The following is a 25471-nucleotide window of genomic DNA, read 5'->3' on the forward strand; positions in this document are numbered from 1 at the left end:
TCGTCACTCACAATCTGCCTAAATCTCGCCCTATATTCCTCTGTCCCTATTCCTTCGCTGCATCAGCTATCACAACGAGCTTCTGCTTTCTCCGCTCCTCTCCATGCCCTCCACCGCCCTCTCAATCTCTTCTTTCTACGCCCCATTCTTCTTCTCCTTCTTCTTCTTCTTCTTCTCCAATCCGCACCCGTCAACACACATCCTCTCCAATCAGTCCTTCCACTACCTCATCTACACTCAACCCACTGTACAAGCGCACACAATATAGTAGCTATCGCGCACTCCAATCTCATCATATCGCACGTACAGCTTCGAGCTCAAGATAAGCGTAGTGTTGTACTACTAAATCGTCCAATTAAGCTTTTAGAGACTTAACAGCCAATAATTGCGGCAGGGGAAACCTCTTCAAATTTTGAATCACCGTGGTATCGACGTTGTCATTCTTCCTCCTGCATACGAAAAGAGACAGTGCAGTCTTGGACGGCTGTTGAATGGCTTAGTGTTACAAGACGAGCTGCAGTTCTTGGGTCTTGCAAGAGTATGTGGGATGATCACTACGTCGAGTTTAGATGGGCGTGTTGTTCATACTAGTTCTTAGATTATGTATGTGTAGAAAAGAAGATCGACACGCCACGAGCAAAACAAAAAGCGTGACTAGTCTGTGACGAGTACTAAAGACGGTGGAGTTATCATTAGAGATGTGTAAGATAGATCACGCCGCTCCGATAGTAAACACACTAGAAGCTGCTCTTCAGTAGTTGCCTTCCCGAACATTGTCGGTGTATGTAAATTGGAATGCACTCAGATCTAGTCGTGGAACTGGCGTGAGAGGAAGAACATGTATTCTGGCGGCTGTTAATGGCCAGTTCCCAACATGCTGGTCTAGTTAAGTCTGGCAGGACTGACATATGAGGTAGTGAACAGGGTTGAGGATCCGGGTTGACGATGGCCAAAGATAATACTCTCGTCCATTCGTCAAAGAGAGATTCAAGTACCTCGTTTGTGAACTATACGTACGAAGAAGCTCGTCCATACGCGTTGTACCCGGCACTGAAAACATCGAGCAAAGGAATATATGGTATCTTTGTCAAAGCAATGTAAACCTTCGTAGTAATGCGTCGTTGTTTGGGTGTAGCTACCCAATAAGAAAGGGCTTCATGGGATAAATATACGTTCCACAGCCATCTAAGGATGCCAACCAAAAAACGATCTCAAGAACATGCCGCATGTCTATAAATCTCCTGAATGAGTCACCCTTATCAAGCGGCCCCATTCCAACCATAACAAAAGTTTCCCCATTCCACACAAGAAGCCTCCCCATCGACACGTACGGGCGCAGTGGCAACTGACATGTTGTCGCTAGTAATCCGCCGGTCACACCATTGGTCATCGTCACTTTGAGACGCTCGCCTTCAGACTAAAATGGCCCTCCGGGCCAAGTCGAACCGGGATAACCGGGAATGTACGTTTGCCCATTCCAGATAAACTATATTCCTTTATAGCAATACGAATCTCGACTCGTTTGGTACCCAGGCGCGCTCTTGTAATACTCGCGTGCAGTATAGGCAGCCTCCAGTTGCGCCGTTATGAGATTCATTCGAATTCGCGATTCTTGATCAACGGGGACATACGTCTAGTATGCGTTTTGAGGCACCTGGTAGCCGCCCATCTGCGCTTGTTGGGCCTGCGCGTGTGCCTGTGCTTGAGCCTGCATCTGCATCTCCTGCTGCCGTTGAGGCAGGTCATTAAACCACGGATGTGAAAGGGCGTTCGCAGCACTAATGCGCATCTCTGGCCGTAGCTGCAGCATGCAGTTGAGTAGACTAAGCCCCACCTGGTCGACTTGTGGCAGTATGAGACGCAGGTCCTGGGTGTGGTATACGGGGAAGTTGTTCTTGTACTCTGGCAGCTGCGAGATGCCTGGCCATGATCGTTCAGACGGTGTGCCCATCAGCCTAAAGATCTTCTGCACTTGGTCTTCGTTGGTGGTTCCGGGGAACAGCGGCCGCCCCGTGTACATCTCGGCCATGATGCAGCCTGCTGACCATATATCGATGCTGGTGTTGTAGGTCCGGCTGCCGAGCAGCACATCGGGGGCGCGGTACCACAGGGTTACGACTTCGTTGGAGAAGGTGTTGACTGGGATGCCGAAGGCGCGAGCGAGACCGAAATCGGCCAGCTTCAACTGACCGCGGTTGTTGATCAGAAGGTTCTGGGGCTTCAGGTCGCGGTGGAGGACGCGGGCCTCGTGGCAGAAGGCGATTCCCTTGAGCAGCTGGTACATGAAGGACTTGATGGTGGCGGGGTCCAGAGCACCGCGGTCGCCGCGCGAGTCCATGTATCGCTTGAGGTCCTTGTCCATGAATTCAAAGACGAGCATGAGCTTGTTCTCGGTATGTATGACGTCGTGCAGCAGAACGATGTTCTCGTGGCGTAGTTCCTTCATGAGGGAAATCTCGCGGATAGCCGTCGAGGGCGTGCCTTCCTCCGAGTCGAGGTGGATCTCCTTGAGGGCTACGAGTTCGCCCGTCTGGCGGTTTCTGCCCTTGAAGACCTGGGCATATTAGCACACAGTATATCCGACATGGCGCTCCTGCCTACCGTGGCATAGGTGCCCTCGCCAAGCTTCTCGAGCTGCTGGAAGGAGCTGGGGTGTCGGCGGTTGTCCATGGTAGGCACGATGGGCTGGGTGTAGCCGTCGCCGAGGTTGCGGACGCTGATGGACGAGTCGGTGCGGTGCGGGGCGACAAGCGTGCCGGCGTGGACGGGCTGGAGACTGCCCGGGGGCGCTCGCGAGGTGAACTTGGGGTCCCAGAGGATGGCCGAGGCGGTCGTGAGCTGGCTGGCGATGCGCAGCGGCGAGGGCGGCTTCGGGGGCTTGTCGGGGGCTGGGGCTGGTGACGCCGTCGTGGTGAGCGAGGGGGGTGATGATTAAATAAAAGGGTCCAGTCGCGAGAACAGCAAGGCAGGGGATCTTCGTCGGCGCTTGGGTGGAGAAAGACTGTTGCACGAGTCCACGGGTGGGATGTGAGTGGGATGTGAGTGGGTTTGGTGGGGCGAGAGTAGCCGCCTGCCTTTGCGCTATGCCCGCCAAACTTCTGCCTTCAGCCACGGGCTTTGTTCTTCATCAAATTGGCTGCTATTTCTGGATGCAGTCATTCATCGCATTGCTTTGGAGCATTTCTACTGGGCACTACACGGTTTATCGAATTCTGGCTTCTGACACGATATGTTTCTCCAGACAAGAGAATACTTGCTGCGTGAAGAGCACTTGGTATTAATGAACGATGCGCATCACTGATTGGTAAGAAGCTTGCGGGAAGTCGCAAACCAAGTAATCTATCGCAGCAACCTGGGATTCGTTGTAACTGTTCAGTGGTTCCGCCCATCATGCCCAAAGCCCCTAACTAAACAGGTACATCTGAGAAGGAACATCCATAATCTGCCATAACCCTTTCACCTTTGCCAATACTCGTAAGTCAAGATCCCGCTGTCCCAAACGATTCTTGGGGGTGTGATACTCAACGCCTGAGGAAGGCTTTGCTTCCTGTGAGTTATCAGATGTTACTTCCTTTGCCTTCTCCTTCTCTCCGACCTCTGATCCGCTTGCAAGACCAGGATTCAAATCTGTGGAGTCGTCTTCCTTCTTGATATGTGTCCGTGTGGCACCGCCACTGCTCTCTTTTAGTTCAACGACCCAGCATACACTCGCGCTACGGAGCCTTGGATGCGGCAGTATTTCCCATTCTGAATTGTATGGCGTTGCCACCAGGCATGGTCCGTCTACGTCGAAGGTGGACATGAGAGTCTTTTGTCGTATCCTCTCTTTACGGTCTGACCACAAGTCTAAGGCTGTAGTGGAAGCATAAGCCACCATGGTGTGGCGGTGTTTCGACAATCCGGGCTTGCCAGCGAAAATGCGTTCGATCATCATAGTGAACATCATGCGCGAGAGTTGTTTCCGGATGATCAGTTTTTCGGGCAGGTTGTTCGCTTCTAGGATCTTTTGGTGTGCCTCCAAATCTTCTTCCAAGGTGGAGTCCGCTTGTAAGCTGCCAGGCGAGCGGTGATAGATCTGGTGATCCCGTGGAGTGTATGTTCCACACCAAAGTCGTCCGTGATGCATGATTCGGTCGATGAACCATAATTGCGCGAGGCTGGATCCGTGAGTCTCGTCGAGCTGTAAAGTGGCAAAGGGGCGCTCCATAACATCCGGGTGAGCGAAGAGAGTGTCGTCGACCTTATCTGGTAGAAAGTGGTCTGAACCCGGAGCCTGATCAGCTCGGACTGACTGCCATATGCTGTTGGCCAAGCCCTTCATCAATTCTCCTTCTTCGGATGCGGCCAGGGTGTACCTGACATAGTGGAGGATACTAAAGATGATCTGAGCAATTTTGTCACCCATTTGCGGGTCCTGTCGGACGCGTTCAGCATCAATCACCCGTTCAAAATGTATTCCAGTATGATTGAGGCCTTTCCATAGAGCTGATTCGCCTGGGATACGGTCCATATGTCGAAAGTCGCGAAGAGCTTGTGAGGCTATGCTTGGTTGATCAAGTCTTTGAATGAATGTGTTTTGGCGCGTATGAGCTTGTTCCAGGGTCTCGTCTTTCAGGCGCGGAAAATCCACGTGCCAGGATTTGTATGATTCCCAAGTATCAGCCCACATCGCTTGAATAGGCGTGAAGTCAATCTCACGATGCACTGACCATAGATACGAGTTGAAGAGCATTCCGTCAGCAGTGAACTCGCCTGATTGTGTTGTTTGAAGCCTTGCGTTGATATAGTCGTGAACTTGGCAGTGATCGATTCGATGAGCAGACCGGTGAAAATCTTGGAACAGGGTTGGTGCACTTTGAGCACACGCATCTTCTTGATGGTCGCGATCCTGCGGTGGGTAAGCCTCTGGAACTAACAGAGACAGGTCGCCATTGCTCAGTGCCAATGCCAGAATAGCTATGCGTAGTGAACCGGAATTGGCGTTGACTTTTCTCGTGTCCAGCCGGAAATCATAATCGCACATATTCGCTATGATAGCAATTCTGTCGGCATTGAAGTAACATTCGCGATGCTTCAACAACGTCAGAGCACCTGCGGCATTCATCACAGGTCGTTTACCATAGAACCCATCTAGCTCAAACATTACAATCTGAGGCACCGAGCTTCCTTTCTCGGCCCTTGGATGGAGACGGTCTGCTGCTTCAAGCACGGATCGAGCTCCCGGATAAGCTTCTTTTCCGAGACTAAATCGCACATGATGGTATCCCATATGAACAGAGTCGCTTGTAAGCTTAGACTTCATTCGGTCGAGAATGCGCCAGAATCCAAGCACGTGTATGCAGACGAGCTTTGACTCAAACAACTCCTGGTCATCGTCGAGTGAGTGGTAAGGACGATTACGGCAGGTCCGCTCAAAGCGATGAGACGATCGGAACTTCAGACCTGGACTACGCCGAAAAGCTAGCATCAAGCCACTCCCAGCACAAACAGCCTCTTGAATAACCCACGCTCGGGTATACCACCGATCCTGACTAGTTCTATCGAGAAATTCAAGTATTCGCTCGCAGAAAGGCCGATCTATCATATCTTCATAGCGTCTTGGGTCATGATAGAGCAAAGCCTCGATGGCCGTGAGTTGCTCCTGCGATGTGATTTCGACGTCCAGTAAACCCACTGTGACCACAGCTCTGTTGTAAATAATGTCCATAGACTGTATTCCAAGTTCTTGTTCATTCCAGTCTTCTTTCGGGCTGTTCTCAGTCGGTTGGGGGAGACATTCTTGATCGATCCATATCATGCGAAGGCCATATGAATTGGCAAAGTCTACAGCGCGATCTAGAACGTCGTCAAGGGCACGGCTAGATCGAACACGCCCGTCGAGGTCCCGGACCGTGTATGTTCTTTGAGTCGGGGGTTCTCCATGAGGGGGCCAGCAATATGATACTGCCGCATAGTGCCCACAATAGTCGCGCGAGTGGCGACTTTCATGATTGAACAATTCTGGGTGTTCAAGCACCGGATTGACCAGACGGAATTTCCTGGGCTTCCACTTGTGTGGGAACTCGGGATACGAGGCACAAACTCGGCATTTAAGCTGTTCGGAATCGTTGTGACTTTCTGGTCGTACAGCCATACCAACTCTTTTTGGAATTCGAGCTGCAGGATTACCAAGACTCAAGTTTGCCGCGTGTCGTTCCATTCCGTCTTCGTCATCGCTATCGAAACCGTTGGTTTTGGAGTCGGAATCATCGTAGACCAAAAAGCGGATACGCCTTGACGCCCAATGTCGAGCTTCGTCGCGTTCGAATTCAAGCTGGGAAATTTTCTCAATCTGCGCAAAGACCTCTGGTCCTAGAGACGTCGCAGGGGTCATGAGGTCGTTCTCCATATTTGCTGTTTCCTTCAGATGATAGAGTTTGTTGATGACAATCGTACTTGGGACCCTTTATATCCTAAGGATCTCGAGCTTTAAGTACCTCTACTTGGGTGTAGGTAAGAGCTGCTAGGCTGTGCTGGAAAAGCCACACTCATCGGAAGCGCTTTCACGTGTGGTAGCACCAGCCACTCAGGAGTCTCTGGTTCGATCGATAATAAAAGCCGCCACTCGCACGCATTACTGCATGCTGCTCGACGGGCATCCGAATCGTTTGAGATAGAAGAGGCTGTGTAACGAGGCTGTGTAATAAAGACCGGTAAAAAGGATGCGAATCTGTGGTACGTACGCTCATGTATGTATTCAAGCGGCACAGTCGGCATTCAAGATTGCCCCACGTTCTCGTCCCGATCACGTCACACGCGCGAAATTTGGCGACAACAAACCGAACAGTCGATTAACGTCTGCATTACCTATGTTCGATTACATTGAGATGCAAGATCATCCGTTTCCAAGCGTGAAGAACGCTCGTCTCTTCTCCCTCGCCTCCTGCTCTGAAGACGTGCCCTCATTCTTCGGTCTTCCGCGCTTGCCCTTCTTGGACACTGTTTTGGAAACACTAGACTGCTTCTCGAAAGCTGGCGGCGGGGGCGGCAGCGGTGTTGTAGACTTGACGACCTCCTTGATAGTCTGTTTCGAAAGGCAGAAATCTATATGCGCATTGAAGCTTGCATCATCGGGCGCCTGCGGAGTAGAGCAAATGGGACATTGCCACTGTGGTTCGGCTGGCGGCTGTTCACCTTGCTGTTGCTCCTGTTCCTGAGACAGCTTCTCTAGTTCGTTCATTTCGTTGTTTCGTTCCTGTCGTGCGGCCTCTTCGAACTCTTCCTCGGGCCATGTCTCCCATGTGCCTTCGTCTTTCGAGGTGGGAGTCTTAGTGGTGGTGGTTGAAGATGTCTTAGCTGCGCGGCCGAAGAAGTCGATTCCAGGCTTCTTCGTGCTGATGATGTGCGTAGCTCGTAAACCCATTAAGCGTAGTTTCATGTTTGGTATTTCTTTCATGAGCTTCTCTAGCATCGGTAGACTGTACTTGAAGAGGTCGTCTGCTTTGTGTATAGCAAAAGGTGGCGTCGTCTGTCGCGTGTGTACTTCGTAGGTGTGGAGCTTGATCTTGATGCAGAGCGTCCTTCCTTTGTATTCGGTGCGTTTGAGATCCCCTTCTAATTCCTCGGCAATATGCCGAAGCTTGTCACGCAGGGCATCGCGGCCCTGTAGCTCCCTGAAGGTAGTTTCAGTGCCGACGCTCTTGCGTTCATGATCTTCCGCTGGCTTGATGACAGTGCGCCCTAGGCCGAGATAGCACTGCATCAAGAATTGGAATGCTTTTTGCCCGAATAGCTTTGCCATGTATGCTCGATGTGCGTAAATGTCTCCGCATGTCTTGACGCCTATGGCATCCAGCTCTCGTTCGAAGACGCGACCGATACCGTTGACCTTTCGCGTAGGCAGGGTCTTCATGAACTCCATGATCGTCTGCCTGTCGCTGGCAAGCAGGAACTGCCCGTTTGGCTTGTTCTGATTTGAGCAAATCTTGGCGAGTTTAGCATTGGCGGCGATGCCAGCGGAGACGGTGATCTTGGCTCTTGCAAAGACGTCTGCGCGCAGCTGGCTCACAGCTTCCTCGGGTGTCATGTGGTGCTCCTGGCAGTATTCTGTCAGATTGAGATATGCCTCGTCGCAACTCGCACTTTGATAGTCGGGATCGTATAGCGCCAGTACTTCGCGGACCTCTTCTGCCTTGGCCATGTATTTCGCAAAATTCATAGGAACGCAGATGAGCTGCGGGCAGAGCTTCATTGCGACAAACCCAGCCATACCAGAGCGGCACCCAAACTTGCGTGCATGGTAGTTGCAGGTAGTCAGCACGCCCTTGCCAACTGCGAACGGAACGTCTTTCAGTTCCGGGCGATCGAGCTCTTCGACGGCCGCATAGAAAGCATCGCAGTCGAGGTGTACGATGACCTGGCTCAGGTCTCTGCTCAGCTCCAACTCAGCGATGTAGTCATCGGCTCTGCGTTGGTCGGAGGTCAAGTCGATCTTCTCCAGCTGGCGTCTCTTTTCCAGGATCTTGTTGATCTTCTCGGTGAGGTTCTTGTCCTTGACCTCCTCATTGTTGAAGAACTTGGAGCCCTTGGACGCGTTGTAGATGACCTCTGAGACCTTCGACTGGTCTACGCTGTCTTGTCCGGCTTTGGTGAGCGATGGGCCGAGGAGGTGGTACTTCAGGGAGTCGTGCTCAGTGGACGTGGTTCGGGCAGGCTGCGGCCGCTCTGGTATATCTCGGGAGATATCATCTCCTGTGGCGGAGGTCATGGTGGTTGCGGTGGCCACTCGAGGCAGGTCGGACGCGTCGTGACTACGGTGACTCGGTGCATGCTGGGGCACGTGTGCGCGATGGGGCTGCGCGCATGATGGTGGTGAATGGGCGGACCCTGCATCGCTCATGGTAAGTGGGGGGTCATTTCGTGAGAGGGCGACAGGAGGCCCCATAAAAACGCGAGATGAGGCCCTCTCGAGGTCATGACGCGCTTTCACGTCTACGCCCGATTGAGTCTGGCGGCGTTTGAAAGCCTCCAGGATCACTCAGGGCCACCAAAGTTACTTCATCTCGCACCAACACAGACGCCTCCCCACCTGAACCCTTCTCCTGCTCCTGTCTGGCCCCCGACCATGGACTGGACGCCAACCATCTGCACTCCTCCACCGCTGGCATTGTAGAAGTGGGGCAATACACGTAGAGCGCCGTGCTGTATGACCTGCAGACATCCGACACGCTACTAGCGTCCATCAACACACCATCGTCAACACCGCCATTACCCCCCGAGCCGCGCCCATTGCCCCCCGGCAAGGCCATGATCTCCCTCCGCATCCGCAGTATAACACCACAACTATAGCCGCACTCACCAGAGGATGCCCATCGAACGAACCGACCGAAATAACCCACGGCCGCTGAAGCCGACGCTCGCCAGCACCCGAACCGCCGCGAAGACGCCCTTGACCCCGAGACTTGCCGTTGCGCCCACCGCCTCGTCCACCGTCAGCTCCTCGAGCACCCGCACCGCCCGCACCAGCAATGGCACCACGCCCAAGGTTGCGGCACCGGCGCCCTCGCACAACGAGGTGACGCCCATCAAGCCCTTCCTGAGCAGCAATGTCACGCCTCGCTCTTCCACGAGGAAGTCACGGGTCGGCGTAGATAGCGCCTCGTCTACGCCCAGCGGCACCCCCTCTGTTACCCCGAGCAGCTCGCGACCAGGCTCCACGGTAGACCACCACACCAGGGACCAGACTGGCGGATTCAGTGGGCACAGCGCTGTTGGAAGGAGCGGTTCATCAGCAGTAGGGGGACGACCGCGCAGTACACCGGGACCAAGCAGCAGCCATGTCACGCCAACCCCAAGACCCTCGCTCTCCATGTACAATACCGCTCCGTCCGACGCCGGCAGGAAAGACGCTTCATCCCTGTTCTTCCACGCCAACGACGCACGTCCGCACGAACAACCAGCACCGGTACTGGCACCCACGAAGAAGGCGCCCGCATTCTTCTACGCCGACGGAAGACAAGACGAACCCCCTGCGAAGCCCACCGTACCATCGCCACCGCTGTCGTCCCTGGGGAGATCCCAGCCCGAGAGCAAGTTCTTCCATGCCGACTCCCAACCCGAAAGCAAGTTCTTCCACGCCGACTCCCTTTCCGAGAGAAAAGACCGCCAGCCGATTCTCACCCCGCCGCCTCCTACATCTCCAGATCTGCTCCCGCCCTTGGAAGGCGGACAAGGGGGGTCGCTTCGCCCGCCTTCGCCTACAAAGGACTTTGCACATCTTTCATATCGTAAGGGAGCCTCTCAGGTCCGGCCAGCCCTCAGTAGAGGCAGTTCAGGAAACTCGGCTCTAGCCATGTTGACTGGATCGAACACGCCAGATGTGTCTGATGGCCCCAGACGGAGATCTAGCGTCGCCTCCACTATAAAACGAGGGCACGTCAAGAGCTCCAGTCTGTCGTCCATTGACTCTGTGACGAGTGCGAAGAAGGCACCGACTAATGAACCATCCGCCATGCAGCCAAGCCCACTTCAGACTGAGAATCGTGCCTCCCTCCCCGATGATGCAGCACCTACGCCCGCTCGTCGCTACACCGCGTTCTCCCCTGTCGGATCTCCAGTATCAGCAAGCCCAACAAGAGACGGCAAGAGGAACAGCGACACCAAGAGTGCACTCGAGATGATGAACGAACTTGCTGCCAATGCACGAAGGGAGCGTAAAGTGCTTGACCTCGAAATCAGCAACTCTTCGCTCCTCGCCATCAACCGGTCATTGGAGAAGGAGGTCCGAAAGCAAAAGGCGGAGCTCAGACGCTTCCGTCGCATGAGCCGAGCTGGGCATTTCTCTGCTGATATGGCTAGCTCGCCTCCTGAAACTTCTGCCATAGGCTCTGGAAATATCGGGGACTTGTCGGACATGTCTGAAGCAGAAGAGGAGGACGAAACACCTGAGGAGGAAGAGGAGGACCCAGAGGACAGCGAGTCTTCTTTCGACGAGGGCGCTTTGAGCCCGAGCGCACAGCTAGAGCGAGACGAAGCACACCGCTCACGTGACGAGAAGCGTCTCCAGCTCGACCTCTCCAAACATCGCGAGATGTTGAACGACAGCCAGAAGATGAACCAGAGCCTTAAGAAGTGTCTTGGATGGACAGAACAGCTGATCAAGGATGGCCAGAAGGCGTTGGAGTACAAAGTGCACGTCAGCGATGTCAAGATCGGTGGCCGCGTACTCGTTGCCGAAGATGACGACAACGATGCCGCCGAACCACAGGAATCTAGGGGTCTTCTCAGTCCCTGGAGTCCAATACACAACGCCATCGACGCACTAGACTCGCCTTTCTTCCCTCAATCTGACCGCGTCATCGACCGGGACAGCGGCATAGATCTTGAAGGTCTTGAGCATATGGAGCATCACAGCGACCACTCTCGCGCAGCCTCACCCACGGACGACGGACAAGATCAGTCTAGAAGTCCTGTCAAAGAATTCCGTCCCAAATTACCCGGTACATGGATCTCCTACGCAACAACCCGCGAGTCCGACCTAAAGAAACACGAGACCCTCAGTCCACTTGGTTCCCCCTTCGAAGAACGGATCAGATATCTCCACGCGTCCATTGACGCCCTAGAAGCATCTTCATAACCACACACGCATACATACGCACGCACGCACAGCTCACACTTATCTCTCTCTTGCTTTACCAGCTTTGCACATACCCAACTTTTCTTCTTTCTCCGCATGCATAGGGCACAACGGCGTTACACCATAAAGGACATTTTGCATTTTCCACCTTACTTCCAAACCGGCGCACAACGGCACAATGCGTCGAATGCGATTTCGACGCCCCCCACGACCATTTCCTTTGTTTTTCTTTCTCTCCACTTCCATGACGGCCGCTATATATACATACTACTCTCGTTCAGCTTCCATAATGTTTTGAATCTACGGCCAAAAATCTTGGGAGCAAGATTTGGCCGTTTCTTGGGCTCGTGTCTACGCGTGTTGTGTGCACAAAGTCAGTTCGGTTTTTATGATACCCCCCCCCACAACTACTACTACTACTCAGTTGCGAGAGAGAGAGAGTTTTTATATAAGAAATCTTTACATAGCCAATACATACGTCGCTTTACACTTTGGAAGAAGAACCTTGTTGGGATTTAGTGTTGCATGCGCTTGAAGGTTATCGGGATGGGGTCGTTTCAACGCGTTACGTTGCTTAAGTTTGCGTTTAGCACCCACGTGAGTACGACACTTCACCTGGGCACTCGATCACATGACCGTCTCTCGTGAATCACCCAATAGAGTACTCCAGCGTGCGCAGGATGAGAACAACATCGAGTCAAGTTTCGATAAAAAGAAGAATGAAGAATGAAGAATGCGTGCTTCCATTAAGGCATGGTAAGAACCCGGTCTATGTATGAACCTCTCTAGTGAATTCCATTAATCCGTCATGCACCCCTCTATCGAGGTGAGAAATCCGTTAGCACAAAAGCCAGCCTTGATCTACGGGTATCCCGAACAAAGAAAGAAGCAGTGGAAAGAGTAATGAAGAAGTGAAGATGATCTAAGCCCAGTAGCCGAGCAGAGCCATCAAACCTGATATTACGTTAGTATAAATCCAATAGTATGAGAGAAAGGTAGAAACTTACCAGCACCAAGAACCATAAGCCCAAACGCCTTGAGCGTCCTACTAACAGGCCCCTTCTGCATATAAGGACTAAACATAAACTCATGCGCCATAAGCTCCACAAGACCCGTGTAAATCAGAATACCAGCGGAGATGGAATCGAAAACACCATTCGTCAACAGCGTAGTCCTGCTCTCAGGCGCAAAAGACTGGCGCACGCCCAGACCAATCGCAATGGCAATGGGGGTGGAGATGCCGTAGCCGAGGCCAAGGAAGTACGGGGTCCAGCGCTTGGACGCGGGCCAGGGGACTTCTGCAAGACGGGTACCCAGACCGAGGCCTTCGAACATTTGGTGGAAGACGAGGACGATGTAGAGGGTGATGAATTCCTCGCCGGCTACGGCAAGGGTGAGGCCGATGAAGATGGAGTGGAAGATGACACCGAATTCGAGGATGAAGACGGCGGTTAGTTGCGAGGCATAGCCATCTGGGACGAGGGGACGTGGTGCCATATCGGACTTTAGCTCGGCTTCGTGGTCGCGTTGGTGGCCAAGGTGGTCGTCGCCGCGGATATTGTGGTTGCCGCTGCTGCCTCCGGTGCTACCCTCGAGGTCGTGGGCTTTGTCGTCGGCGTGGGCGGCGGGGGAGATGCCAGTGGGTTCGTGGCTGTGGCTGTGGTCGTGGTCGCTGCCGAACTTGGCGTAACGCATTGTCATGAGCTCGAGGAAGAACATGAGAAAGAGCGTCATCAGGGCGATGCCCTCGGGCCAAGGGTACTTGGCGATAACACCGGTCAGACATTCGTTACCGAGAGCTTCGTTTGCTGGGGCCAGGAGATGGATGAATGCTGTTGTGATGATGACACCTGAACCGAAGTACTTGGCGGCGAAGAAGACCCAGTTGGGGACCAGCTTGCTACGGGAACGTCTTGCTAGAACGGGGAACATGGCACCTGTGCGATGTTAGTATGCGAAGATCGGCGGAGTTGCTTGTACACACCGAAGCTGGATGCTACCAGGATGACGAAGATGGATGAGATACGGGTGCCCATGCGGCCATCGTACTCGTTGTCGCCGCCGCAGGTGATGACCTCCTCAGGTTGTGACTCTGCGCCGTCATCTTGACGGAGCACAAGGCGTGCAATATCGAGGGCGGTAGAAGCCATGTTGATGGGTAGAACACTGGCAACTGAGTGAAGAATAGCGACAGTACGGAAGATTCGCTTAATGCAAATCTAGACAAATGTGCTTCAAGACTGTCGATCTCTGGTTGGCGTGGACCCGAGTGACCCAGATGTTTGGTAATGGTTCAGTGGAGAAGCAACCCTTGGGAGAAGCTTGGTTCGGCTGGGCGTGTCTTGTGCAGTCTTGGGTAACAACAAGCACTATATATTGGATCCTTTGGACGCAATCAAGCACCTTGATGGACAGGTGGAAATGCTTGACGGTGCTTTGATGGGTCTTCAGGAAGGATTCACGGAGTACGGAACTGGTTGGACGTGTGAAGGCGGGCGATATACCAGAAGGGTCTTACTCAGAGTACCCTGATGGCACGCTAAGGGCGAATATTCCACTGGTGCATAGCTTGCAGAGCCTATGGGGTCCAGTATAGCTGTCACCCGTGGGGGGATGCGTATCTAAAGTGCCTTCGAAGCGCGCTGAACGTGGGAGTTTTTTCAATCATGGTGTTGGTGTGGCATGTGCGACGTCGCGGTTGTTACGATGCGGCGAACGTGCGTTCAGTAGCAGTCAGCCGCAATCCTAGGCCCGATTCCACTTGCTTGAGCTAGGACCTGCCGAAACCTCAACAGGCCCACGTCTACATCAATCTCTGAAGCCGCATTGCCGCATGCCTCGACCGAGGGACATGAAGGCGGCAGCGCGATGCCCGTATTGCACAACCTGGGCCCTCGTTCAAATACGAGACGGGCTGGAATAGACGCAGTGGTTCAAAGACGAGAGTGTCTGGTCACCGGCGTCGCGCGGTACTGCAGGATGCGATGCATCTACTACAGACACTGATGGAAAATACTGGCCGCGTTCCTGGCTGGAATGAGAAGTTGAAGTCGCTAGCTTGCGCGCATTCGATGCTGAACTTCAAGTGCAACGGCGCAATCATTCCGACTCTTCCGAATTCCGAATGACAGTTCCTTACGATGCAGGCGCCCAGACCAGAAGGTACGATCAAGCTGGCGCTTCGAAATTGCTGAAAGATCTTGAAGGACAATTCCGAGCCGTGCCGGAACCTTGACAAAGAAGATTACTTTGACGACAGCCAAAAAGAGGAGGCGGGCTACGCGGTGGTGAGACTTGCAAAGCCATCAAGTACCGAGCAGGTAGCCGACAAGGCCTGGCAGGCTTGGGCGAAGATCTGTACATATTGGTGAAGCGGAGGAAATCTTCTGTTCAGCTGATGAGGCTGTCGCGATGTACCTGCTTGGCGCATTGCCAGATACAACGTACAAGGCTGTCGATCTACGCAAGTCGCAGTACCACTTGTAGCAGGTAACTGCATCTAGGTTTGACCGGCCGCGCTGATGTGAGGGTGTACAGGCGTATGCACTCCGCCTTCTCCGCACTGCCGCGTGATCCGGTGACATGTACCTGGGTATTGTCTCAACACATGAGGTGATGGACAGCGATGCGCGTCTACAATGAAGAGTCGTCTGGGATGCTGGCTATAAAGTGCAAAGCTATGCATTTCGGGCCGTTCGGCTGTCGAGTAGCTCTGGATGGTTGGTCCACATCACACCACCGTGAGGGGCTGTGGACTGACGGAATGTAAAACGCGCGCCAATGTGCAGTGGGCGGGGTCGCGTCGCATATACTCGGAGTACAGCTCGATGGGCATGGCGATGTCAGCAAACTCGATAGAATCGAGGCGATCGTGGGACCCATCCATGAGACACATGCCGGCGCACGGAGGAGGAGATCGAAAAGTTAATACAATCGGTGGTACTGAAACCGGTTTGCCAGGGCTAGAATGGGAGCAGTGGGAGCTGCTGGGGGCGTGCACAGCGCGTTGCTGTGGGGAACATCCTGGACGGCTTGGCGTGATGAAGCACTGATGATGTACCAAAGTACCTCTCGCCTGCCAGCCCGCCCCACCCCACGAGAGCGCTCAATGTCGCAACCACATGGGCAGAGTGAGTGAATTGACAGCCAGCTTGACAGCGCTGCCACGATTACGATATGTTCGCGCAGCCGGCGGAGACCCTTATTCTGAAGCTCCAGGCGCAGAGCTGGCGTTGGCGCATCCTTGCTTCTCACGCAGGCGGTAGCGGGAACCAATCAATAGTGCATGCCGTGAGGGGCTATGACGTCTCGATTCCTGTTTCGTATAGCTCCTGCCGCAGCTCCAACAGGTGACCGCATAGCTGCCTAGCTTCTCCTCTTTATAACTCCGCCTCGTCTCACCCTCTTCCTGCTTCTCATTGTCAACTCTCCTATAGATCCCTCAGCACCAATTGTTGCTGTACAGGTCCCGGAGTCCCATCACAACACCAAACCGCCATCATGATTGAGGAAGTCTTGAAAAAGACCTCGGAGATGTTCCCGCTGCCCACCGCGACGGCCTCGTCGCTGCCTTCGGTTGCTCCCATCCCAACCGTCGCCCCCGGACCTGAGCCCACCTACGAGGTTGCCGGCGATGCTGGAATGAAGACCCTCTGGGTCGTCTTTGTTCTCATGCTGATCGCCTCTGCCGGTTTCACCGTCATGTCCTGGAAGGTGCCTTTGGTGAGTACCATCTGGAGCTACTCCAGACAGCAGATTCTAACACCCCCCAGAACAAGCGCCTCTACCATGTCATCACCACCATCATCACCCTCACCGCTGCCCTCTCTTACTTCGCCATGGCCTCCGGCGCTGGTGTCTCCCTCAAGAAGGAGGTCGAGCGCGAGCAGCACGACCACGTCCCCGACACCTACAACGTCGTCTACCGCCAGGTCTACTGGGCCCGTTACGTCGACTGGACCATCACCACCCCTCTCCTGCTCCTCGACCTCGGTCTCCTTGCTGGCATGTCTGGTGGACACATGATCATGATGGTTGTTGCCGACATCATCATGGTTCTCACTGGTCTCTTCGCTGCCTTCGGTACTGAGGACACTGCCCAGAAGTGGGGCTGGTACACCATCTCGTGCATTGCCTTCCTCTTCGTCTTCTGGCACCTTGGTCTTAACGGTGGTGCCAACGCCCGCGCCAAGGGTGACAAGCTCCGCGGTTTCTTCATCTCCATCGCTGCCTACACCGCCGTCCTCTGGACTGCCTACCCCATGTAAGTCTGATCAATACTCACGCCTCCCGATTTCATACTAATCCGTTCCAGTGTCTGGGGTATCGCCGATGGTGCTCGCAAGGCCAGCGTCGACACTGAGATCATTGCCTACGCTGTCCTCGATGTCCTCGCCAAGGCTGTCTTCGGTGCCTGGCTCTTGGTTGCCCACGCCAACATGCGCGAGAGCGATGTTGAGCTTAACGGCTTCTGGGCCAACGGTCTCAGCCGCGAGGGTGCCATCCGCATTGGTGAGGATGACGGTGCTTAAATGTACCTCATCAGCACAATTATCTTCCTCTCGTGAGCATGTCAGCTGTGTCATACCACGAGTACAGATTGATTCGACAAGCATGGTTCACCTTGACTAAGAGGGCCGGAACCAGTGACCAAGATGGAAAAAGCGTACGCGGCATGTTCAGCTTCTGACTGTCTTTAGGCAGTATCTCTCCTCAATGATGTAACTTTCTCATTACCGGAGTTGGAGGCTTGTCAATAGTCACGGGATTGGACGCCCATAATATGGACGTTTCATAGTTAATGCGATAATGATATTGATCTCGAACTCTCTTCCATATGAATCCGTGCCGGCTTACCGCCGAGCTCTTCTAAGCTGCCGCACCAGTACAATGAACAATACGAGTGATGTAATTTGGCCCTTTAACCCTTTGACCTCATCTCATCTCACTTAGTGAGATGTCTTGTTCAGATGTCTATATAGTTGGCATGCTTGGCTCGTTGTTAAAGTCACCCAACATCGATACCTTCCAGCATCACCAAGACCAACCATGTTCTCCTCACTCTTCTCAGTCGTCGTCGCAACTCTCCTGATGCAATCGGCATCCTCATCGCCTCTGACGACACCACCTCCTTCTCTCTCTCCCACACCATCGCCTACACCTTGCACCAAGACTGTCTTCACATTCCCTGATATCCAAGTCGGAACCTGTACCTTCAACGCCACAACAACGACGTCTACTGTTTTCACCGACTGCGCTGGATGTGCGCTTGAGACGATTAACCTTGGTGGTCTTGGACCGGTACGTACCCTTCTATACTATTCTGGCTATTGGTGGATCTAGTAAGCTGACTGTGGTGGTTGTTTGTGTAGGCGTGCGCCGCTGTTACGACGGTTCCGGGGACGAAGACTGAGACTGTTACGGCTTGTCAGTCGGCTTAGGTTGGGATGGGTGTAGGTGTAAGGCGGTGGTAGATGATGGTCGGTCTTTTTCTTGTAGCTTTCTTTGGTGATGATCTTTAGTATCGTTTGTAGGACATTGTATACAAAGAATATGCCTATGCTTCTCCATTCCTCTCCTCCAAAGCCATCTGTGACTGCTCTACTCATCTAAACACTCCCCCATATTTCCAAACAGATGACAGAAGTTTACTATAGTTAGCATTGACGTTGTTGTACAGGCCGTTCTCGTGTAGATTCAGCTTAGCGTGTTTGTCGTTTAACTAGCAGTAAAGCCGCCCCAACGCCGTAATTACCCACTCATGCACTTGCGCCCCAGATGATCGACGCGCAGGTAGCTGCCCAAGCTATGGGTCCCCCCATCTGTACTGCAGCCTCACAACTGCGCCGCTGCACCTTTCGGCGCCTTGAACGAGAAAAACGTAAAAAGACTCATCCGCCGCCATCGTGACATCAGGCTCTGGGGTGCATGGACGCTCTGGCGGTCAGGTACGAGTCTCCGGCTGACGCGAAAGCGAAATCAAGGCAGTGGCTGTGTACCTGGATGACCCCCTAAGCACAATCAAGGGTACGAAGGAAGGATGAATGGCAGCTGTTGCCATGGCAGAATGTCAGATGGAAACCTCGGGAGATCAATGATGTTTTGTTTGTCGCTCATCCGGCGTAGGTAGGTGACGGCCGTCACACACCTGACGCGCTTCCAAGGTTTGCTCATGCAGGGATGTGCGGCTGCCCCGCAACCAAGCCGCGGTCGGGGTGGTGCGGTGCAACGTGATGGGGAGGGAGCTTGGAAGCTCAGGCAGGCACCCGACAAACCAGCTTGCTTTGCTTCAAATACAAGTACCTGGAGCTAGCCCATACCTGCAGCTTCACAAGTTCCCTTTTGATCACACACACACTCTCTCTCTCTCTACTTACCACTTGCTCGACTTACTTACTCACTCAACCTCGATATCGACGAGCGAACTGACGAGTTAACTCCAACATGGCGACTGAGGATATCAAGAACGAAAGCGCGGCTGAGGTAATCGTCGACGAGACACCCATTTCGCCCGTTCGCTCTCTGGACCGCCGGAACAGTTTGGAGAAACATTTGCAGCATAGGCCTGAGCCGCAGGATCTGAAGAACAGACATATTCTGCTGGATACTACGACTGCTCCGTACGTCCCTCCATTCCCCTTCCCCCAAACACCCTTCTTCCACGCCCTCATCCCTCTCCCTCCCCTCCCCAAACCCCTCCACTAACACCCACCCCCCCAGCGCCCTCCAAGCCAAAGCCCTCGAACTCGAGCGCCAACGCGCAACCGACCAACTCAAAAAAGGCCTCAACGCCCGCCCCGAACGCGCCGACCTCATCGAGCGCAACATCCTTCCTGCCTCCAACGCCGCGCCCGCCCTGCAAGGACACCAGAAAGAACTCGATATGCATATGCGCGCGGATAATTTGGAGAAGGGGTTGCAGGCCAGGCCGAGCCCGGAGGAGCTGGTTAAGAAGGGCATTTTGGATGAGGGGGAGATTGGTAGGGAGTAGGTGGAGGGAGGGGGAGGGGGATGAAGGATAAAGGAGGGGAGAGGGAGGGTGAGATGGGAGGGGGATGTGCACAACGATACGGAAATGCATTCGGCGTTGGTAGGGGAGATGAGATGGGAATTGTACGGGTTTTTGCTTCGGCATTGAGTACCTACCTGCATAGTATATATATCACGAATCATGGAATGTTTTTTGCTCATACTGTCAGTTAGTAGCGTTCGCATCTCACACACCCTCAACATCACCATATCCAAGTCACAAAGCCCAAGAATCTGTGCAAAGAGCGGCACGAAGCCCATGACTTCATTACAACATGTCCAGGCTACTAAGCTCCAGCCGCCTAGCCAACCTCAAACAGTAAATAAACCAGCAAACATCAATCATTCCGAGATCTGTCGATCTAATGACCGACCTTCTCCTCCCTGACCACGGTCGCATTCTTAGCGTCCATGTCATCAGCGTGGTTCTCACGGTCCGCCTCCATGTTCTTGACCAACTCGGTGATACCGAAAAGGTCGTCCATCTTCTCGAGCGACAGTCCCTTGGTCTCGGGAATGAGGAACCAGACGAAGATGAACATGGAGAAGCAGAAGGCGCCGTAGGTGAAGAAGGTGCCGTAGCCGCCTTGGCCCATGGTGGCCATCATGTTGGGGGTTGCGCGCGCGACGACGAAGTTGAAGAGCCACTGTGGGGTTTGTTAGTTATGTGTTTTTCTGTAGAGGGAGAAGGGTTGGGATTAGGGTTAGGACGTACCTGTGTAGCAGCGGCGATGGCAACGTTGAGGGAACGGAGACGAGCAGCGGGGATTTCAGACACGTAGATCCAGCATACGGGGCCCCAACCGAACTGGAAGAACAGGGCGAAGAGGAACACGCAGACGAGAGCGAAGTATCCGGCTCCTGGTACTGGTTCGCCCATAATCGGCGGGTCGACGCGCATGTAGATGCCGATGTAGAACATGGCCATTCCCTGTGCAATCGATGTCCAGAGGAGCGAACGGCGGCGACCGAGAGAATCAGCGGCGAAGATGAGGAAAGCGAAGCAGCCGACCATCTTGACGATGCCGTAGATACCTGTGGCGAAGAGCTTGACGGAATTGCCCTTGAGACCGAGGGCGGCGAAGATCTGGGGCGCGTAGTAGTTGATGGCGTTTGTTCCGGTCATCTGCTGGCAAATCATGAGACCGATGGAAATGAGAGCACGCTTCCGGTTACCGGGGATGGTGAACATCTCCTTGAGAAGGTCCTTGATACTGGCACCGGCAACGAGCATGCGCTCGTGCTCAAGCTGGTCGGCGATATCCTTGATTTCGTCCTGGACGTAGGGGTGCGAATGGGGTAGGTTGCGCATGCGAGCAAGCACTGTGGTGGCCTCCTCCCATTTATCCTGCTTAGCGAGGAAACGAGGAGATTCCTTGTTTAGCGCCATGCAGCCGACGAGGAGAACGGCGGGGAGAGCCTGGAGAGCAAGAGGCACGATGTAGACTTGTGCGCCGCCGGAGAGGTGCATGAGAGAGCCGTAGTTGACCCAGAAGGCGAGGCAGGTTCCTGTGGCGATGAAGAGTTGGTAGAGACCGGTGAGTCCACCGCGGATACCACGGGGTGCGTTTTCGGAAATGTACAGAGGGACGACCATGGAGGCGCCTCCTACGCCTAGTCCGGCAATGAAGCGGCCGACGTACATGGCGGCGAGGGCGCCCATGGCTACGGCTTGGATGATGCAACCGACGATGGTGACGAGACCGGCGATTTGGAGGGCGGTCTTGCGGCCCCAGCGGTCTGCTACCCAGGAGGCGATGAAGCAACCGGCGAAACATCCGGCTTGGAGGGTGGAAGCGATGTTGGCGTTCAAGTTGGCTTTGCCGACTTTGTCCAGGTTGGTGATGTTGTATTTGCTGCGTGGATTGTCAGTGTCGTGAGATGATAAGAAAATAAGTTGAGATACTCACTCCTGGAACTCCTTCAACTCAAGCACACCTCCAATGGTTCCGATATCAAAACCAAACAACATGCCACCAAAACAGGCGGAACCCGCCATGGCGAAGGCGCGCCATCCGTAGATCTCGTGAGGGTCGGATTTGATGGAGTCGTTCTTGACGATCATGCGAATAAACTTCGCGCCGGTGGATGGAGCTGCCATGATGTCGGGTAGATCGGGGGATGCTACCGTGTCGGTGGGAGTATGAATCTATCTTCTCGTCAGTATGTATGACGCAAGGAGAAGCTGTTGTGGGACACAAGGACCGAATACATACCGACAGACAGAACGATCAAACCACAAGCTTGACCCTAGACCAGACGCTGGTGTATAGCACACCAGGTGTCGTTCGAAGAGAATAGCGAGAGAAGAGTGAAGATCTCCGCAGATTGCTGGTCTAAAAAAGCTCCCCCAGTGGGATGTGCATGGCCATGATATATAAACAGCCAGACGGTACAGCGGCCCATGCGCTATCCTCGCAGCACTAGCTCCTTGCTCAAGACGGGGTAACTCGCCTGGTCCGTCACCGCGGTCTTTGCCCCATGGCTGGCCTGCAAGCTATCGTGATCCTCCATTAACCCCGGACTCAAGACCCCAGACTCCACGTTTCCACACTGCTCTTTCTCTCCACACACAATGACAGCTGCTGCCGCTAGCCACACAAACAGGGTACCGAGAGCATCAGATGAACGTCCCTTTGTGGCTCCGGCCAATGAGGCACATGCAGGACGAGCGCCGCACTCTGTCGAAGCATGCTTGGTAGTGAGATAGTCTTGGCTCGGCGGAAAGCACGCGGTGGGATTAGTGGGAGCTATGAAAGGCCGTCTTGGAAGTGCCAAGTCCTCCTCTTTTTCCGTCCAATTGACGGCTGGGTGGCGTTGCGAGTTGGATTGCATATCAAAGGGTTGCCAAGCGTAATATCTCCAGGTTCGATCACGGTCTGGGGTCTCCCCCCGCTGTCCTTCCGTTTTCTTGCGGGGGCGTGGAATGGGAAGCAACGGCCTGCGACCTTTCCGTGTTGGGCAAGGTGAGTAATCCGACACATGTCTTCTCCCCGCTGAGGAAGGCGCTACGGTTGTTGTGGCTATTTATCCGCGTATTAGACCTGCGATGGGGTCGGGGCGAGGGATGCCCCACGGCCGCGCCGACGCGTGATGGGTCGAGCACGAGGCGTTGTGGGTGACTTGTGGAGAGGAACGGTTATGGACGTCTGTGGCCTGTCGAATTTGGTCGTGGGGTGCTGGTCTACTTGTCTACTTTGTATGTGTTCAGGCTGATGAGAGAGGGTTCGGGATTGTGTTGGTACGATCTTGCACCGAGGTTGCGCATCACCAATACGTTGCATCCGTCACTTAAACCCAACAACCCCACAAACAAGAGCAACAGCGTCAAGCATTGGAAAGACTGTGTGTCTGTGATTGTGCTCGACGACGGCGAAATCGAATACCGAACTGGAGTCAAGCCTTTCGCCTCAGTACGCCCAATCTGCTGCCTGCATCTTGTTCTACCGTCTTGGGGTTCTGGGCTCCTGGGCATTAATCGGCTGCGCTTAACACCACCAATACACATCCACCCGCATCTTACATCAAGATTCTACCAGGCCAAACTCATCGCCAAGGAAGCCTGAACATAATCGTCCGCGCAGCGGAGATAGCGGAACACGGAAGTTGGCGTTGCGATATCCACCGTCAAGTCAGTGATCGTCACGTATTGTTGTCAAGCCACTCGCAGAAGCAAATACCGTTAGGTCACACGAAGCATGGCGGCGAAGACGGCAAACGCCAATCGGGCGTTCAACCTCCATCCTTTCTCCACGAATCCGCTCAAGTCGCGCGACGATGTCGTTGCCGCTGTGGGCTCGCTGCTGGATCCCCTCATTCCGGGTTTCTCACCCAACAATGCTTTGATCAAAGTAGGCAGCACAGGTACACGCTTCGATGAGACAGGTGCGCAGGTCGAAGGCTTCGCTCGTCCGTTATGGGGTCTTGCGCCTCTGTTGGCTGGGGGTAACAAGTATGCTGCAACGGACAAGTTTGTCCAAGGCCTCATTTCTGGGACGGATCCTGAGAGTCCGGAGTTTTGGGGGTACATGGAGGATACTGATCAGAGGATGGTGGAGGCGTGTCCGATTGGATTCACGCTTGCGGTTGCGAATAAAGAGTTTTGGGATCCGTTGACGGAGAGGCAGAAGAAGAATGTAGAGACGTGGTTGGGGAGTATGAATGATAAGAAGATGCCGGATACGAACTGGTATGATGGCCCTTTGATTTCTTTACATCTGCACTATCTTGTGATGAGTTTGGCTATTAACATTGTATCAGGCTCTGGTTCCGCGTCTTCGCCAACCTGGGACTCGAGAGGAATGGTGCGAAGTGGTCGAAAGAGCAGCTGGAGAAAGACATCAAACAGCTGAACACGTACTACCGCGGCGACGGCTGGTCCAACGACGGACCTGATACGTACCGCCAGATGGACTACTACTCCGGCTCCTTCGCGATCCAATACCTACAACTCCTCTACTCCAAACTCGCCGCAGACATCGACCCAGAGCAAGCCGAGGAATACAAAGATCGCGCACGCATGTACGCCCAAGACTTCGTCCACTTCTTCGACCCCGAAGGCCGCGCCATCACCTTCGGCCGCTCACTGACCTACCGCTGGGCCATGGTCGCCTTCTGGGGCGCAATCGCATACGCAGATCTCGAGCTGCCCGCCCCCCTCTCCTGGGGCGTAGTGAAAGGAATCTGGATGCGCAACCTACGGTGGTGGACAACGCAACACGACATTTTTCAATCCAACGGCATGCTCACGGTAGGCTACTCGTACCCCAACTACTACCTCGCGGAGAACTACAATTCGCCTCAAAGCCCGTACTGGTGCATGCTTGCCTTTGCTTGTCTCGCAGTCCCTGAGTCTCATCCCTTCTGGTCCGCAAAAGAAGAACCGCATCCATATGCCAACACGCGCGTTGTACGCTCGCTACCTCACCCCCGCCAAATCGTGTGCCGCTCAGGCGGCCACAGCTTCATGCTTTCCAGCGGCCAATCCTGCCACTACGCCATCAAGAACAGCAACGCAAAATACGGAAAATTCGCCTACAGCGCCGCCTTCGCCTACTCCGTCTCCACCGGCTACCAGGAACTCGAGCAATTCGTGCCAGAGTCGCAACTCGCCTTCTCCGACGACGGAGGCGAGCTGTGGAAGATGCGGAGAGCACTAAACGGGGACTCGTCGATTGAGAACTTCGAGGGCGTGCCCGTGCTGGTGTCGAGTATGAAGCCTTGGGGTGATGTGGAGATTACGTCGTATCTTGTGCCGCCGGCGGAAGAGACGCCGAACTGGCATCTCCGCGTTCATCGCGTGACGTCTGGTCGCGATATCAAGAGCGCAGAGGGTGCGTGGGCCGTATATGGAGCTCGCGAATCAGACGGTCGTCTCCTTACTGAATGGAACGGCACACTGCGTACACTAGACACCTCCATCCCTGAGGGCGGCGCTTCAGACTCTACATCTGCATTTGCAGCTTCGCCTCGTACGGGCGCTGTGGGTATCGCGGATGTTTACCAGGAGAAGCGCGAGGGAAGCGTTATTCTGGCTGATGCGAATAGTAATCTGCAGGAGAGTAGGACGGTGTTGCCGGTTCTACAGAAGGATGTGAAAAAAGGGGAGACGGTGTGGTTTGTCACGGCGGTGTTTGCTATGCCGGCTAGTAAAGAAGGGTGGAGGGAGAGTTGGAAGGAGGGCTGGGAGAAGAGACCGGCTGTGCCGGGGTGGGTGAAGAGTTTGATGGAGAAGTAGAGTGGTGTGTATGTTTCTGGTGTGGCTGGGTATAGGCAGTCGTACTCAAAACGGACCTGTTGTATGGAAATATGATGCTTGGTTTTCCCATC

General features: G+C 54.1%; 8 protein-coding genes across 8 annotated transcripts; 4 read left to right on the forward strand and 4 right to left on the reverse strand.

Moving 5' to 3' along the window:
• Window positions 1–1633: 1633 nt before the first annotated feature.
• Window positions 1634–4405, reverse strand: J4E84_011007 (uncharacterized protein; the record flags this gene model as incomplete). The annotated part of the gene is made up of 3 exons (XM_049393562.1): window positions 1634–2554; window positions 2602–2888; window positions 3409–4405. The coding sequence occupies 3 exons, from the start codon at window positions 4403–4405 to the stop codon at window positions 1634–1636; spliced, it is 2205 nt and encodes a 734-aa protein (XP_049238694.1).
• A 2469-nt stretch (window positions 4406–6874) lies between these two features.
• Window positions 6875–8878, reverse strand: J4E84_011008 (uncharacterized protein; the record flags this gene model as incomplete). Its single annotated transcript, XM_049393563.1, has 1 exon — window positions 6875–8878. One exon carries the CDS (start codon window positions 8876–8878, stop codon window positions 6875–6877), a length of 2004 nt encoding a protein of 667 aa, XP_049238695.1.
• A 465-nt stretch (window positions 8879–9343) lies between these two features.
• Window positions 9344–11614, forward strand: J4E84_011009 (uncharacterized protein; the record flags this gene model as incomplete). The annotated part of the gene is made up of 1 exon (XM_049393564.1): window positions 9344–11614. One exon carries the CDS (start codon window positions 9344–9346, stop codon window positions 11612–11614), a length of 2271 nt encoding a protein of 756 aa, XP_049238696.1.
• A 922-nt stretch (window positions 11615–12536) lies between these two features.
• On the reverse strand, window positions 12537–13764 carry J4E84_011010 (uncharacterized protein; the record flags this gene model as incomplete). Its single annotated transcript, XM_049393565.1, has 3 exons — window positions 12537–12568; window positions 12622–13551; window positions 13599–13764. The coding sequence occupies 3 exons, from the start codon at window positions 13762–13764 to the stop codon at window positions 12537–12539; spliced, it is 1128 nt and encodes a 375-aa protein (XP_049238697.1).
• A 2350-nt stretch (window positions 13765–16114) lies between these two features.
• On the forward strand, window positions 16115–17145 carry J4E84_011011 (uncharacterized protein; the record flags this gene model as incomplete). The annotated part of the gene is made up of 3 exons (XM_049393566.1): window positions 16115–16336; window positions 16387–16877; window positions 16929–17145. The coding sequence occupies 3 exons, from the start codon at window positions 16115–16117 to the stop codon at window positions 17143–17145; spliced, it is 930 nt and encodes a 309-aa protein (XP_049238698.1).
• A 1912-nt stretch (window positions 17146–19057) lies between these two features.
• Window positions 19058–19604, forward strand: J4E84_011012 (uncharacterized protein; the record flags this gene model as incomplete). Its single annotated transcript, XM_049393567.1, has 2 exons — window positions 19058–19233; window positions 19334–19604. The coding sequence occupies 2 exons, from the start codon at window positions 19058–19060 to the stop codon at window positions 19602–19604; spliced, it is 447 nt and encodes a 148-aa protein (XP_049238699.1).
• Window positions 19605–20004: 400 nt separating this feature from the next.
• On the reverse strand, window positions 20005–21743 carry J4E84_011013 (uncharacterized protein; the record flags this gene model as incomplete). Its single annotated transcript, XM_049393568.1, has 3 exons — window positions 20005–20289; window positions 20358–21498; window positions 21553–21743. The coding sequence occupies 3 exons, from the start codon at window positions 21741–21743 to the stop codon at window positions 20005–20007; spliced, it is 1617 nt and encodes a 538-aa protein (XP_049238700.1).
• Window positions 21744–23340: 1597 nt separating this feature from the next.
• J4E84_011014 (uncharacterized protein) lies at window positions 23341–25379 on the forward strand (the record flags this gene model as incomplete). The annotated part of the gene is made up of 2 exons (XM_049393569.1): window positions 23341–23831; window positions 23903–25379. 2 exons carry the CDS (start codon window positions 23341–23343, stop codon window positions 25377–25379), a joined length of 1968 nt encoding a protein of 655 aa, XP_049238701.1.
• Window positions 25380–25471: the final 92 nt, after the last annotated feature.

The sequence above is a fragment of the Alternaria hordeiaustralica genome, assembly GCF_023758085.1.
Source record: "Alternaria hordeiaustralica strain BMP 2776 chromosome Unknown scaffold_52, whole genome shotgun sequence".
NCBI lineage: Eukaryota > Fungi > Ascomycota > Dothideomycetes > Pleosporales > Pleosporaceae > Alternaria > Alternaria hordeiaustralica.